The following is a 17,494-nucleotide window of genomic DNA, read 5'->3' on the forward strand; positions in this document are numbered from 1 at the left end:
TTGATTATTTTTTTACTCACTTCATCGGAGACATCGCTCGGGTCTGTTCTGTCCTCCATAACCTCGGGTGGTGCCGCGCCGCTCCTCTGTACGCTCCAGCCCGAGGTCTCCTCCAGGCCGGCCGCGGTGCTGTCGACAGCTCTTCCTTGTGAACTTCCCATCAGTCCTATCTCACACTGACAGACTGGCAAGGGCGGCACAGGCTTCCTATATATGGGCTTTCTGTCTCACTAATGGCCTGTCATCAAAAGAACGTTTCCCAGAGGTCTTTTCTCCTTATGAGGAATGGGTGTATGTAACCAAATTATTAAAGGGGTCTGTCCCACGAAAAATATTCAGAATTTTTCAAAAACAGCGCCTGGATCTGAATACTTTTGCAATTGCACAGCTACTGAACAATTTAATGAAATCCATCTGTATAGCGCCACCTGCTGTTTCTTCTTTTTCTAATTTGTCTGTCCACATCAGTGAGGTGGACGCACGTGCTCTGTTCCCAGGGCCGGCCTTAGGTGTCCAGGCGCCCTGTGCGAGCTAACCTTGTGGCGCCCCCCCCCCACCCAAAAAAAAATAAAAAAACACTGCTTGTTGCTGGCATTATGGCATAGGCTGGCTGACTATCCAACCAAGTAGTTACCAGCCCACACACCCCAAAGGCCGGTGTAATGTTATACTTCCCTACTTCGTGAGATTTCCCTACCCTCGACACTTCCGGTCGCACCGGACATGACGTGAGGAGGTGTGCAGCGCCGCGCAGGCGCACAACGTCAGGTTAGGGAAGTTTCACAGCAGAGTGCGCATGCGCCAGGAGCCTCGCCGGCGGTTAGGGTAGGGAAAAACTATGGGCCAGTGCGCAGGCGCAGTGATCGGATGGATGTTCTCAGCTGAACACCGGCCAACACTGCGCATGCACCGGGAGCCTCACCAGCGGTTAGGGAAGGGAAAAATTACGTACGGGCCAGTGCTTTTTCCCTACCCTAACCGCTGGTGAGGCTCCCAGCGCATGCGCAGTGTCGGCCGGTGTCCTGCTGAGAACATCCATCCGATCACCACACCTGTGCACTGGCCCATAATTTTTCCCTACCCTAACCGCCGACGAGGCTCCCAGCGCATGCGCACTCTGCTGTGAAATTTCCCTAACCCATCGTTGTGCGCAGTGCGCCCCCCAATATAATAAACATTGGTGGCACGGTGCGCCGCCCCCCCAACACCCCAGTATAATAAACATTGGTGGCGCAGTGCGCCCCCCCAACACCCCAGTATAATAAACATTGGTGGCGCAGTGCGCCCCCCCCCCAACACCCCAGTATAATAAACATTTGCGCAGTGCGCCCCCCTCAATATAATAAACATTGGTGGCGCAGTGCGCCCCCCCTCAATATAATAAACATTGGTGGCGCAGTGGGCAGTGCCAATGAGGGTTAAAAAATAAAAAAATAATTAACTCACCTCCTCCAATTGATCGTCTTCTGTTCTTTCTTCATGACCTGTCAAAGGACCTGTGGTGACATCACTGTGCTCATCACATGATACATCACATGATCCATCACCATGGTAATGGGTCATGTGATGAGCTCAGTGACGTCACCACAGGTCCTGAAGAAAGACCGGCAGCTACACGATCAACTGGAGGAGGTGAGTTAATTTTTTTAAATTATTTTTTAACCCTCATTGGCACTTCCCACTGAGCCACCAATGTTTCTTATACTGGGGGGGGGGGGGGCGCACTGTGCCACCAACGTTTCTTATACTAGGGGGGGGGGGGCACACTGAGCCACCAATTATGTTTCTTATACTGGGGTGTTTGGGGGGGGGGCGCACTGTGCCACCAACGTTTCTTATACAAATACAGGAGGCGGGTGCCGGAATCAAATAGCCGGCACCCGACCTCTGTGACAGGGAGCTGCGATCAGCGGCAGTTAACCCCTCAGGTACCACACCTGAAGGGTTAACTCAACTGCCGCTGATCGCAGCTCCCTGTCATAGAGGTCGGGTGCCGGCTATTTGATTCCGGCACCCGCCTCCTGTATTTGTATTCAGGTCAGTTTTCTTCATTGGTGGCGCAGTGGCCACAACCCCCTCCCCTCCTCCTCCCATCTCTCTTCTTATTGGCAGCGGCGGGGGCACAGCAGGCAGGTCAGACAGGGGAGGGGGAGATGGAGGGGGCGCCCCGAGGGAGAACACAAGGACAGCCTCGCCTGCCGCAGATTACATTGCGAGCTGTCGGCCGCCCAGCGCCCCTGTTACTATGGCGCCCTGTGCGGCCGCACAGCCCGCACACCCCAAAGGCCGGCCCTGTCTGTTCCATTCTTCAACTGCCACCAGCTGCAGCAAAAGGCCACGCCCCATGAACTGCCAACTTAAAATGGTGAGATCTCTGGATCCATGTGAGGTCCAGGGCTAGTTCTAGCTTCGTTAGAAAGAGATTGTCATGTATTATATGATGTCTGGTTTTCATTATTTACATGCGATTACGCCTTTAAATAAGCCTAATGGCGTCACACACATCTTGTTTAAGACAGTAATCCTTAAAGGGGACCTGTTGGCTATGCCGACATGTCTATTTTAGTCAAAACCTCTATTCTTTTATGTCCCTCTGCTATTCCTCCTGGAAATGTACAAATCAATTGACAACTGGGTGTTACTATTCACCAACTCAATAGTATGTGTTCCCTTTGATGAGGGAAATGGTTAACATCCAGTAGTAATATTATTCACACCTTTCCAGGAGGAATTACAGAGGGAAGGCAACATGCAGAACTGTAGGATAACAAGAAAAGACAGAGTCACGCTGCAATTCATCCATTCATGTCCTACAGGAAGGCACAGGTAGGTACCACCATCAGTAATGCTGCAGAGGAAGATGTGGAGTGAGACAGAACCCGGTATATTGACGATGTGCTTATCATAATGGATGCTTCTGATGGTAACCCTTTCAGTATGACCTGTAAAAACTCTATCAAAAGCCCACTCCAAAATGGCCTCCAAGCATCCCCTAATCACCAAAGTGTTCCCAGGGCTCGGAGACTATACGGCTCACGCAGAAGAAAAGTTCTCTCACAATTGCAGATTCCTCATGGGTGGTCTCCTTATATTGGCTCCTCCCTTGCCCAGATCCCTTTTATTCTACAGGCCATCAATAGTGACAGACATAACGCTCTACTTCCTCTGCGTGTATACTGAGTTTCTCCTGCAGGAGCTACATGAGAAGGCAATTATCCTAAGGGCCGTCTCACCCTTGTGTATAAAAATACGGCTGCATAATACGGAGCATTTTCTTTATTTTTTTTCACAATTTACGTCATATTGTTTTCTCCGTTTTTTTTTTATCCATATTTGTTTAATTTTTGGTAATGGCTTAAAGGGGGCATGTTTTTTTAAGTCATCTACAGGACTTCCCCCCCCCCCACCCTTTTTGGTGGGGGCAGCAGCTCATATCAGAATCACACACCTACATCTCATTGCAATGAACTCTTGTTAACCCCTTCCACTCCTCTATAGTCCATCATATATAGCTGAAGTAATACACATGGTATGTAATGCTATATATATATATATCTGAGCATGTCAGCTCTGAATGCAGGAGAAGGTGGACCAAAAGGATAAACAGTAGGGGGCGCTACCAGAGAGGATGTACATAAAAAAGTACAATATTATTGCAAGTATATGGCAAATAAAATGTCCTGCTCATTGCATAGGAACAACCCTTTTACTCTCAGTCCGACCATTCACTGTGGCCAGAGAGGGAAGGGGATGAGAGACTCCATTAGGGCATCACACATTACACTGATACGTTCTAAGCATCTTTATCTAGGCCTATCAAGAGGAAAATAGAGCTGTCATCCTGATTCTACCATCTACTATTATACTAACAGATAGGGGTGAGCGAATCGACAGCCGCATAAAACTTTGTTCTAATACTGTACGGAGCAGGAGCTCCGTACAGTATTAGAATGTATTGGATCCGATGAGCCGAAGCTATCTCTTCGCGAAGTCTCGCGAGACTTCACGTAATAACTTCATAAATTAATTTGTACTGTAAAAAATAATTTCCCGAAGCCGGGTTCGGTTCCAAGGTACCACTCGGAAATGTTTTTTACAGTACAAATTAATTTATGAAGTTACTGCGAGACTTCACAAAGCAACAACTTCGGCTCATTGGAGCCAATACATTCTAATACTGTACGGAGCTCCTGGTCTGTACAGTATTAGAACAAAGTTTTATGCAAATCGACTTCGGATGTTTCATCCGAAGTCGAATCGCTCATCCCTACTAACAGATAACATCTTCTCCTCACAGCAGCAGTAAACTGACAATGGGATCCCTCTCTACATAGGAGTTTTATCTTTCTGTTCTGACGACTTTAAAAGGTATAAAAGGATTCTGTATTTTGTTTTTCAGTGTTATGGTACTGCCGAAATCAAAAAGGAAAACTGCCGAAAATTCTTAAAAATAAAAATAAAAAATTTTAAGAAAAATTGAGTTGTCAACATTTTTTCAACATAAAAACTGGAGTTATTAGGATCCACGGTAAGATTTGCAGGATCTTGGGCCTGGATCAAGCTCCTGTTATATCGGAGAGTGCAATTTATGCGAAGGCGAGCTGTAGTAGAAAAATAACATGATGTGAAAAAATGCTCCAAAGCGTTTCGACATAGCGATACATTCCGACTAAAATAAAACGATTGAGTAACGTCTGGTGTTACTATTTAAGGCTATTTCTGAGTTATGTCTGAGCCGGCTCTGGAACGCGCTGTGTATGTGTGTTTGTTACAATGAGTCATTAGAGATGCATATTCAGAGCGGATACTCCGGAATACCAGTCCTACTGATACTGATGTAGCAGAGTTAAATGTGTAATTAGGTTCATCTTTAAAAGGATCTTCCAAGATTTTTATACTCATGGGCTATCCTCTAGATAGGTCATCAATATCTGATCGGTGGGGGTCCGACACACGGGACCCCCGCCGATCACCTGTTTGAGAAGGCACCGGCGTTCCTGTAAGTGCCGAGGCCTTCTCCGTGCTCACCAAGCACAGCGCCGTACATTGTATAGTGGCTGTGTTTGGTATCACAGCGCCTAGGCCACGTGACCGATGAACGCGTCATCAGTGGCCTAGGAAAAGCAGAAAGAAGGCCGCGGAGCTCATAGGAGTACCAGTGTCTTCTCAAACAGCTGATTGGCGGGGGTCCTGGGTGTTGGACCCCCAAGATCAAATAATTCAAGTCAATGGGTCCGTGAAAAAACACGGAGGCACACAAGATGGTCATCCGCCTCCGCGTCCATTTTTTTTACTATCATTTGCAAGGCAAACTTGACTTAGATTTTTTTTCACTTTCCTTCACGTCTGGTGATCCTCCAAAAATCAAGGAAGACACACGGAAACAAAAACGGAAACGGATCACGGAACAACGGAACCCCGTTTTGCGGACCGTGAAAAAATACTGTCGTGTGCACGAGGCCTTAAAATCTCGGAAAACCCCTGGTTTTTAATGGCCAGGACCTCAGAGTAGAGGTGGTTCCATAGAAACGAATGGGATCGCAGCGCAAGTTGCAAAAAAATCCTGCAGTGTTGCCACGATCCCATTAGTTTCTATGGGACCACCTCTACTCTGAGGTCCTGGCCTTTCGACCAGTGTCCATTAAAAACCACTAAGGATGAACCACTATTTGATCACGAGATGGAGCAGATGGCAAACACAGCTCTCCTACACCTGACTTACTTAGGCTGACAAGCTGAGCACAGTTGCACCCAACAAGCTCGACTCTGTTAAGGAGAGCAGTGATGGCCAGTTCGCTGTGTTCGCTCGCGAACACATGCGGGCTGCCATCTTAAATCACAAGTCCGGCGAGGCACAGGTAAGCCCTTACCTGTGCCTGCGCCGCGAGCCGGTCTTAAACAAATGCGGTCACCGGGAGTTCCGAGAACAGCCGCCGGGGGCCTTCATCTGGCTGTTCTCGGAACTGCCCGGTGACCGCTGCGATTTTCACGCAACGCACAAGTGATGCGTGAAAACCAACGCTCATTTACACAGACCCATTGAAATGAATAAGTCCGGATTTAGTGCGGGTGCAATGCGTTCGCATCACACGCATTTCACCTGCGCGGAAAACTCGCTCGTGTGAAAGAGGCCTAAGGGTGCCTGCACACGGTGCTGATTTGCTTGCAGAAAATCTGCAAAATCTGCACCATTTATCGCATTTTAATGTGGTTTTTATGCCGTTTTTGGTTTGAATTTGAGGCGGATTTTCCTCAGATCTCAACCTTCCATTGAAAAAGGTGAAATACGCACAAAATAAAAAAACTTCCACTCCTAAGAAAAAAGAAAAGTGCGTATGGAATTTGTCTTATCTCATACACTCCGCTGGTACTGGATTACGCATTTTTCTCCACAAAAATCCATGAGTAAAAACCATACGTAACCCGCATCGTGTGCCGTCATCCCTCCATTTGACTACGCCTTGCTCCGCTTGAGAATCTAACGAATCTGGCTCTGCTACATCTGATCTACATCTGAGTTTGTGTTCTTTTATAGCTTTAGATTTTTTTTGCAGCGCAGGATCCGAAGTTCTAGAGTCAGTCGCGTTCGCTCAGGCCCAACACACCGTTTAATAAAAACCGCAATACTATGAGCGAACAGCGCCAGGTCCGTGCTTCTTGCTGACCATCTCCATTTAACTCTGTAATGGCCAGAGACGAGAGGTTACAGCTCCCACCATACCTCTCCCCCAGCTTTCTGGCGACTGGCTCATCCCACCTCAAATGTCTGTACGCAACTAGGCAGATGTGCCGTTCAGGGGTCTGGGAAAGTTGGGTGGCCCTTACCGTAGGATCGGCAACCGCAGTCATATTGTTAGTCATCTGGGTTTCCTATATTTGAGACATGACTAAGAGACATCGGCACAACCAGAGCAGGATGGCGGTTGTATCATAAGCACAATTGGGCAATACATTTAAAGAGACAGGCGCAGCTTTTGTGAACATTATCTAAACTATGCAAAGGAATAAATGGACTCTCCTCTGCTCGCTGCATCCCGGATATACCTGGAATTTGTAAGAGAATACCATTGGAATAAATGGGTTCTGGACTGCCATAATTCTTAACCCCCTCCTTGCTGGCAGCTCAGACTGATATGCAGTAGTCTTTCCCTTTAAGAGACGTCCTGACTCTCTGCGGAGAGGAGGTCAGAGAAATGGTGATTTCCTGTCTGTTCTGGGGCAGGAGCCTCAGGCCTCTGGCAAAAACGTGATTGATTTCTAGAAGGGTCAATGCAGCGGCCGCACTGGATGTACGGGATATATACTATAGAACATACTGTACATGTATGCCGCGGGATATATACGGGATATATACTATATAACATACTGTACATGTATGGAGCTGGATTTATAGAATATACTGTATACTATATAACATAGAGGTATAACACTGGATATACGGGATATATATATTATACAGCATACATGTATAGTGCCGGATATATACAGGATATAACATACATGTATAGTGCCGGATATATACAGGATATAACATACATGTATAGCGCTGGATATACAGGATATATACTATATAACATATGTATAGAGCTGAATACATGGAATATATACTATATAACACATGTACAGCGCTGGATATACAGGATATAACATACCATACATGATTAGCGCTGCATATAACAGGATACAATGGAGGCCATTTTGGCACCATAGAGATTTAAACCAAAAGGGTGGGCCTACACCTCCTGAACTTCATGGTCGCTGTCATGGCACATAACAGGTGAACTTAGTGTTAGGTTCCCGTCTTATAGAGATCGCCTTGACGTCCGCAGACGGGCTCAAATGTTTTTGTACAAAATGTATTTGCCAAGTATCTCTAATTTATTAGCGTAACATTTGCAATGTAATATGTCTTTGTACTTTATTTGGTTTGTAGAATGCTGTTGCACTATGTGTTGTTCTAGCTGCATATACAGGATATAACATACATGTACAGTGTTGGATACACAGGATATAATATACATGTACAGCGTTGGATATACAGGATATAACAAATGTTTAGCGTTGGATATACAGGATATAACATACATGTATAGCGTTGGATATACAGGATATATATAGTATACATGTATAGCGTTGGATATACAGGATATAACATACATGTATAGCGTTGGATATACAGGATATAACATACATGTATAGCGTTGGATATACAGGATATAACATACATGTATAGCGTTGGATATACAGGATATAACATACATGTATAGCGTTGGATATACAGGATATAACATACATGTATAGCGTTGGATATACAGGATATAACATACATGTATAGCGTTGGATATACAGGATATAACATACATGTATAGCGTTGGATATACAGGATATAACATACATGTATAGCGTTGGATATACAGGATATAACATACATGTATAGCGTTGGATATACAGGATATAACATACATGTATAGCGTTGGATATACAGGATATAGTATACATGTATAGCGTTGGATATACAGGATATAACAAATGTTTAGCATGGGTTATACAGGATATAACATACATGTATAGCGTTGGATATATACTATATAACACACATGTATAGTATTAGTGATGGATATGCTTGATATAAAGAAGGTCTAAGGAAGTCTGAAACCCACCAGTATCAGGAGTGACCACTGCAGGAAGCTACATACAGCAGAGAGGGCAATACCGGAGCATGGGCTGATGGGAGTCCTGCTATGACTCCCTGCGGAGGATGGTGTTGCCCCTGCTGTGATCACTAGTGGAAGCATGCCTGCTGTGACTAGTGGGGAAGTGGGAGGGTATCTTGCTCTGACTAGTGTTGGGGGCCTCAGTGACAGGCAGTGTGGATGGGCTGCTGTGTCTACTGGGGGGATACTGTGACTACTGGAGGGATACTGTGACTACTGGGAGGCTGCTGTGACTACTGGGGGGATACTGTGACTACTGGGGGGATACTGTGACTACGGGAGGCTGCTGTGACTACTGGGGGATACTGTGACTACTGGGGGATACTGTGACTACTGGGGGGCTGCTGTGACTACTGGGGGATACTGTGACTACTGGAGGGATACTGTGACTACTGGAGGGATACTGTGTGTGATTACTGGGGGGATACTATGACGACTAGAGGGATACTGTGACTACTGGGGGGATACTGTGACTACTGGAGGGATACTGTGACGACTGGAGGGATACTGTGAGTACTGGGGGGATACTGTGACTATTGGGGGGATACTGTGACTACTGGGGGGATACTGTGACAACTGGGAGGATACTGTGACTACTGGGGGGATACTGTGACTACTGGGGGGATACTGTGACTACTGGGGGGATACTGTGACTACTGGAGAGATATTGTGACTACTGGGGGGATACTGTGACTACTGGGGGAGTCAGATGAATCTTATTTTATTGTAGTTGTGAGGGGCTGCAGTGTCCACAGGGGTGGTGGGATATGCTCTGATAACCAGTGAATTGGGGAACAACAGTGGGGAGGTGGGCAGTGTTGTGACTACTAGGGAGATCACAACTTCACGTCACACGGAGGCCTGACTTCAAATGCCTGTTAGGCCTCATGCACACGACCATTGTTTTGATCCGTGTCCGTTGTTCCGTTTTTCGTGATTTTCTGCGGATCCATTGACTTTCAATGGGTCCGTTGAAAACTCGGCTAATGCACCGTTTGTCATCCGCGTCCGTGATCCATGGTTCCAGTCCGTCAAAAATATATAACCTGTCCTATTTTTTTAACAGAAAACGGTTCGCGGACCTGTTCAAGTCAATGGGACCGTGAAAAAACGCGGAGGCACACAAGATTGTCATCCGCGTCCGCGTCCGTTTTTTTCCTATCATTTGTATGGCAAACTTGACTTACACTTTTTTTTACTTTCCTTTATGTCTGGTGGTCCTCCAAAAATAAAGGAAGACACACGGAAATAAAAACGGAAACGGATCACGGAACAACGGAACCCCATTTTGCGGAACGGAACACAACAACAGTCGTGTGCATGAGGCCTTAATTTATTTGCCATATCAGATCAAACGAATCTCCCCAACTTTAGGGCTCATTCACACGACTGTGGTTTTGTTCCGCATCCGAGATGCATTTTTTGCGGCTCGGGTGCGGACCCGTTCACTTCAATGGGGCCGCAAAAGATGCGAACAGCACTCCGTGTGCTGTCCGCATCCGTTGCTCCGTTCCGTGGCCCCGCAAAAATGATAAAACATGTCCTGTTCTTGTCTGTTTTGCGGACAAGAATAGGCATTTCTATAATGGGCCGCCTGTTCCGTTCCGCAAATTGCGGAAGGCACACAGGCGGCATCCGTGTTTTGCTGATCCGCAATTTGCGGACCGCAAAACACGGCACGGTCGTGTGAACAAGCCCTTGAGCTGAGGGCCCAATTAAAGGGTTACTCTAAGCTCGAAGACTCCTGGTCACCAATGTAGTCCATGAAAAGCTGTTTTCCCAGGCAGGAGCCACTGAGGAACCGTGCACTGATAGGCCGCTTTCAGACGAGCGTATTGAAATCCGTCAGCATTCTGCCTCAGGATCCTGATGATATACCATCAGTATTGTCATCAGGATTGCTTCAGGATTTCATCAGGATTTACATGCGTATTTCTTCCTTCCTTCATTATTTATGCACTGCACAGACTGTAGTGGGTGTAATCCGCAAAAAACTCGGACATGCTGCGTATTTCAAATACTGACGGAAATTAATCGCCCATGTGAATAGCTCCATTCATAAACATAAGCAGCAGATTCCGTTACATTAAATCCGGACTATATACGCATTACAAATACGCTCGTCCGAAAGCGGCCTTAATCTGAGGAGGCTTTCTACGACGTAGGACATGCACAGCTGGCTGCAGTCCACAACGCGAGTGTCCGTCATAGACCAAAGCTGAGTCACACGCATCCAATTATACCAAGACTGGGGGAGATTACATGCCAGTTATAATCTACAGGCAGGAGGATAACGCGTTATATTAGCTGCCATTTGCCCGGCTTGTTCGCACCTGTTTAACGAGATGCTAACGCGTCATGGCGCTCACTGGGAGGATGACCTCGGGCTATGAAAAATCAGTCATAGGAAATAAAATCAGTGAAAACAGCGTAATGGCTGAATGCGTATAACAGCAGATAGCTTATAAACTACTTCCTCTCATCTCCTCCATTCACATAAAAAGCTTCTTCAGAAATGTGGCTGGTTGCCCTGGGAAACAGACAGCTGTTTACATTGTAGACAGTCATGTGACCTGACAGCGGGACTTGTGACTCTCACATGAGCTCCCACAATGCACTGCTAACAAGAAGCCAACAGATTTGGCTTTGGGTGCGAGTGGAGAAGAAAACGTCGTGGAATTTAAAAACAGTGCAAAGGGTGTCTGCTAGACAGTACCAGGCCACTGACTGCACAGAAAGTGCTACCCAGCTTTCCCAGGTGACTGAATGTCCAGTTCGCCTATATAGCTAGGAGGGATTTCTCACTGTCTAGCTAAATTTAACATTCATCAGCGCTGGAGAACTGGATTACAAGTGTTGTGGAACCGTACACACTGTCCAGATAACTTTACCCTTACATAGTGCAAATAAAGCAGCTTTCCCAGGGTCCTGAAAGGCTTGGCTATGGCACTATTTAGGAGAGGGGAGTGGGATTTATCTTTGTACATTCAGAATTCTGCAGTCTATTACAGTTTCACATGGCGGTAACCCAGTTTTCCCAAGACCCCAAAAGGCAAATCTGCCTAGCTATGCACTATTTAGGAGTAAGGAGGGGGATTTATCTTGGTAGATTTAGTATTCTGTAGACCAGGCATGCTCAACCTACGGCCCTCCAGCTGTTGCAAAACTACAACTCCCAGCATGCCCGAACAGCCTACAGCTATCAGCCTACAGCAGGGCATTGTGGGAGTTGTAGTTTTACAACAGCTGGAGGGCCGCAGGTTGAGCATGCCTGCTGTAGACTAATACAGTTCCACATGGTCGTAACCCAGTTTTCCCAGGAGCATGAAAAGCAACTATGCCTAGCTATTGAAGTATTGAGGAATGAGGAGGGGCGTTTATCTTAGTAGATTCAGTATTCTGTAGACTCTCTTACAGCGTGAGATGGTGGTGACCCAGCTTTTCCAGGAACATAGAAAAGCAAATCTACCTAGCTGTGGCGCTATTTAGGAGTGGGGAGGGGGATTTATCTTGGTAGATTTGGTATTCTATATTCTTTTACAGTTCCAAATGGTGTTAACTACATTTATTTTGCACTATTAGTAACTAGGAGATTTCTTTCAACAAAAGGGCCACTCTCACTATGTAGACAAAAGTTATCCAGACTACCCGCAGCCCGCTTCTCCTACGCTTCCATATTTATTTTGCCCGGTCCTTTCTTCCGCATAATCTGTCGGGGGAGAGTCGAGAGCTCCCCAAACACAATAGAGTGTTGGCCAAACCCACAGTTATATGGGGGTCAGCCGATGATAGACTAATGTGTATACCTTTAGAAATAAATAGGTGACCTCTCAGACTCTTAGAAGAGTAGGCCAACATCCTGGACTCTGCATCCTGACTCCTGATGATGGGACTGACAAGAAATTCCTTCTGGGCCCTGGCATCTGGATGTTGGAGGAATCAGAGGTAAGTAACTGCAGGTCTTAGGCCTGAGAACAGTCTGGGGTTTATATCCATGTTGGGGTCTGACGAAGGGGTCATATGCACTAGGTTTGGGACATTATGAGGGTGTGATCAAATGGGTGGGACACATTTTTCCGACATTTTTTTCTCACACCACTTCTCACAACGTCCCACAAGACTTTTCGTACGCGGACACTTTAAGACCCTTAGATCACTACTGAGGTTTCCTTCCATCCTGAGGCTCGGGCTCGGAGATTGTTATTTAATAAAATCCCACATTTTTTGAGGTTTTTCTACTGGAAATATTCCCGGACCTAAAAATACCTAAAACCTGCCACGTTCTACTGCTACATAAAAAATAAAAAAAAACATACAGTGTACAACATTTTATAGCAGAGGATGTTAAATATGATAATGCGATAAAAATATTCAACCCCCTGAAGATGGTATTCATCTTTCCACGGGAGCCCTGTCGTTCTAAAGACAACCGCACTCCCCCCCCCCCCCCTCCCCTCGTGGATCAGGACTAAGACATTAACAGGATTTCCTGCAAAACAATACGTTGACGACCTTGTTGCCGCTGCAGGAATTTGCACACATGCCATTGCCAAGCATTTTTCTTAGCTGGGCGCAGGAAATTCCGTCGCTCTGAATTTGCATATTCTGGACAAAGGTTCCTAGAAGAGTTGAACGGTTCCTCAGATTTCACTAGTTTTATGTGTAGGATCTCTAAGGATCTAGATACCCTCAAGGAGAGGTGGACAGCTAGAAGTGTCCCTGTATATAGACTTCTAGCACTGGGGCCTTCTTCTGCCAAATTTTAGATTTGAATTGGTCTGTTATGGCTCACGGTATAAGAAAAGTATCAATCCGTCCCACTAGGACAACCCCTGTCCATATGTCCTAAAACCCCCCTTAAAGAGCACCCGTCACCTCTCCTGACATGTCAGTTTTGGTAACTATGTAATAACAACTCTGGAGCGTGTATTCTTATGACGCTATGTGGTGCCATTCTTCTATTATTCCTCCTAGAAGTTATGAATGAATTGCGAACAGTTTACAATGAAGGTCCAGAGGGGTGGTACCAGTTGGAGGTGTGTCACCCCCCAACAGGTAACATCCAGCTGGTCCTCCATTGCAGCCTGCTAGCAGTTCTTTCCTAACTTCTAGCAGGAATAATAGAGGAATAGTACAACGTAAAATCCTACAAATCGAGGATCTAGGAGTCTTCTTACACGTAGTTACTAAGACAGACATGTTAGGAGAGGGGATGGGTCCCTTTAATCCCCCCACTCATTTCCATCTGCAGGTCTCCTCCCGTGCTGCACCTATTTTGTAGAACTCGTATGTTCTCACGCAAATTTTTTGCAGCTGATTTTGATGCTTTTTTTTTTTGCCCCCAATCAGTGTCAAAAACGACCCCCGGCCACACCACTGAATTCAATGGGAGTCAGCACAATTTTTTCAAACAGCGCTGATTTTATCAGCAAGCTGGAGAGAAAAAAAAAAAACACCTTTCCTTCCTTCGAGCAGAAACCGCGCTGAAAATCCTACAATCAGCACCAAAGTCAGCTCCAAAAACTCAAGGTGTGGCAAAATGCGCTGCGTACTTTTGCCGCGTAAAACGGAAATACGGTTCCCAGTTTTCAATGGGAAATATGTTCCATAGTTCAGACAGTGCGTATTATTACGCTGCTGTTTTCGAAAAAACGCTTCAAGAAGAAGCAGCATCTTACGTCTTTGAAGTGTTTGGCTATGTTCACATAGCACAAGGTTGAAGCTGTAAAATATGGCAATGATTTCAAGAAAAATCCAGGTGCGTTTTTGGTGTATTCCTATTTTTAGGCAGTTTTCAGCAGCACAAACGCTGTGTGAACATGGCCTTAGTGCGATTGTGACACGGAGTCCAAACTGTAGGTTTCCGCTGCCTGGGAATTGGTGGCCTATGGAATTGTACCAATAAACCAATGGAATTTGGCGTGTTCAACTCCCCTGTAGCGCCACCACAGGGCAAATGAAGCATTACATGGTTGCTAGAGAAATCAGTGACATGTCCATGGAGGTGGTGTTTCATAGGACAGTCATAATGAGAGTGACAGAATTTCCTGCGCACTGGAGTGAGATGCGACAAATTCATTAAAAGGTTCATGACTTAATAAATTTGGCGCATCTTTTGGCCGGCTGCACACCAGAAATGAAATCAGTGTTCTATAGACTTGCACAAAAATATTTGCGACTTTTTTTTACCCCTGAATATTGGTAGAAATCATGTGATAAATTCCCCCTCTGTGTCCTTTTTTGCTGCAGCTCTCTCCCTATCACAGATCAAAGGACGTGTCCTTTCAGCTGCAGTTCTCTCCTTATCACAACTCAGATGGCATGTCCTTTCTGCTGCAGCTCTCTCCCTATCACAGCTCAGGGGTGTGTCTTTAATGCTGCAGCTCCTTTCCAATCACAGCTCAGGAGATATACCCTATCTGCTGCAGCTGTCTCCCTATGACAGCTCAGGGGACTTGTCCTTTCTGTTTCAGCTCTCTCCCTATCAGAGTTCAGGAGATGTGTCCTTTCTGCTGCAGTTCTCTCCTTATCACAACTCAGGTGGCATGTCCTTTCTGCTGCAGCTCTCTCCCTATCACAGCTTAGGGGTGTGTCTATAATACTGCAGCTCCTTTCCAAGCACAGCTCAGGGGGTATGCCCTTTCTGCTGCAGCTGTCTCCATATGACAGCTCAGGGGACTTGTCCTTTCTGTTTCAGCTCTCTCCCTATCAGAGCTCAGGAGATGTGTCCTTTCTCAGACGGCATGTCCTTTTTTGCTGCAGCTCTCTCCCTATCGCAGATCAAAGGGTGTGCCTTTTTTAGCAGCCCTCTCCCTATCACAGCTCAGGGGTGTGTCCTTTCTGCTGCAACTCTCTCCCTGTAACCGTCACAGCTTTTTTTCACAGTAGATATGTGTGGTGACAGACAGAGGATGGTAGTGAGCGACCATACCCATCTAGCTCAGAAGCTGGACGTACACATTAACATACAGGTTAAACTCCAGGGGGCACCACTGTAATGAAGTATAGAGAATATCTCAGGACTGGAGCCCAGCAACAGAACTAGACAGCTGCTAAGACCGAAATCTCGTTTTGCACGGGCCGTCGCCCAGATGCAGTAAATTCCAGCCTCATGCAAATTTGTTCAGATTTTTATTGTCTAGGCCTAAAGAGCCAGGGATCCCCTTACCACAGTGTTAGCTCTCTGCTGGCGAGGAGACCCTGCACAATGGGGGGGGGGCATTCTCATTTTAAATGCCCTAGTAAAGGGGTTTTCTAGTATAGTGGGGTTTGGCGCTGCAGGACCCCCAGCAGTAAGAAGGTGTCATGGCACTCACCATAGCAGGCCTCACGTCTGGTGTACAGTACGGCAGCTCTGTCCCATTCACTTGAATGTCTAGGGTCTGGGATTCATTTAGGGGTCTGGGGAATACATTAGTTTAAGGGTCTGGATTAATTTTGGGGGCATGGCTGGCCCATTAGTAACTTTTATCGCTATCTATAGGATAGGTAAATGTATGACTTCTGGGGGTCCGACTGCTGGGCCCCTCACAATCAGGAGAACGGGGGTCCCTTAGTTTTTGGTGTGAATGGAGTGGTAGTGCACATATGGGACCACCGCCCCTTCCACTGTCTATGGGATTATAGAGGACAGCACCCGGTGGTCCCGTAGAGGTAAAAGGATCAGACGTCACGAATATGCAACAATGCTACATTCACACAACTGGCTCAGAGACCCCCATTTTTGTGATCGGTGGGGGTCCCAGAGGTCAGACCCCTGTGATCATATATTTATCGCCGAGCCTGTGGAGAGCTGACAACCGTTCATAACTGGAAAACCCCATTCATTTTAGGGTCTGGTCTGAATTAGTTTTGGGGTGTGGTCTGGGGTCTGAACTAATTTTGGGGTCTGGTTTAGGGCCAGGATAAATGTTGTGGTTTGGTCTGGAGTCTGAGTTAATTTTGGGGTCTACTCTGGGGTCTGAATAAATGATGGGGTCTGGTTTTGGGTCAGGATATATTTTGCAGTCTGCGGTCAATATTCATTTTGGGGTTTGGTCTGAGGTCAGATACTCATGTTGGGTGTAGTATGGGGTCTAAATTAAAGGGCTTTTCCTGGAGTAGAATATTGATGACCTATTCTCAGAATAGGCCATCCATATCCGACTGGTGGGTGTCTGACACCCACCAATCAGCGGACGAGGCCCGTTGCTCCGGTGAGCTCTGCGGCCTCTTCTTAGGCCAGTAACATCATATGCCTTACGTTCAGCTCAGTCTCACTCAAGTGACTGGACCTAGGCTGCAATACCAAGCACATCCACTATACAATGTTGGGCGCCATGCTCAGTAGACTGTGAGGAGGCCACAGAGCTCACTGGAGCACTGCAGCCTGATCGGTGGTGGTGCCAGGAGTCGGACCCCCACCATTCAGATGTTGATGACCAATCCTATAGGTCATCAATATTCTACTCCTGGGAGAACTCCTATAATTTTGGGGTCTGGGTTGGGCTTAGGATTCAGATATTCATTTTTGGGTAAGGATTCCTTTGGGGAAGGGGGTGATCTTGTAGTTTATAGCCTCCCCTGCTCCAATTTTACATTTTCTAGTATTTTACTCTCACCCACAGTGCTGTTATCCTTTAAGAGTGGGGCCCTTGACACTAAGAGCCCATCAGAGGCACAAAAAAAGGACAACCATTATAAGGATGAAGAGTCCCGGGCTTCACGATAGAGGGCTGGTAATAAGGCCCTATGGACATGAACATATATGCTTTGCAAATCACAGATCTGAAAAATACACA

The 17,494-nt window shown here is 46.4% G+C and overlaps 1 protein-coding gene across 4 annotated transcripts in view; it reads right to left on the reverse strand.

The window, feature by feature from the left end:
• Window positions 1-17,494, reverse strand: part of RAI14 (retinoic acid induced 14) — a 155,146-nt gene that overhangs the window by 86,918 nt on the left and 50,734 nt on the right. For 3 of the 4 annotated variants that reach the window (XM_040420996.1, XM_040420995.1, XM_040420994.1), the window contains exon 1: window positions 21-185. The exons of the other annotated variant lie outside the window; for it this stretch is intronic. In XM_040420996.1, the coding sequence (XP_040276930.1) occupies window positions 21-161 (141 nt within the window). In that variant the 5' untranslated portion in view covers window positions 162-185. Of the gene's footprint in view, window positions 1-20; window positions 186-17,494 lie in introns of those variants that run through there. 4 annotated transcript variants of the gene reach the window in all.

This window comes from Bufo bufo, chromosome 2 (genome assembly GCF_905171765.1).
Source record: "Bufo bufo chromosome 2, aBufBuf1.1, whole genome shotgun sequence".
Lineage (NCBI taxonomy): Eukaryota > Metazoa > Chordata > Amphibia > Anura > Bufonidae > Bufo > Bufo bufo.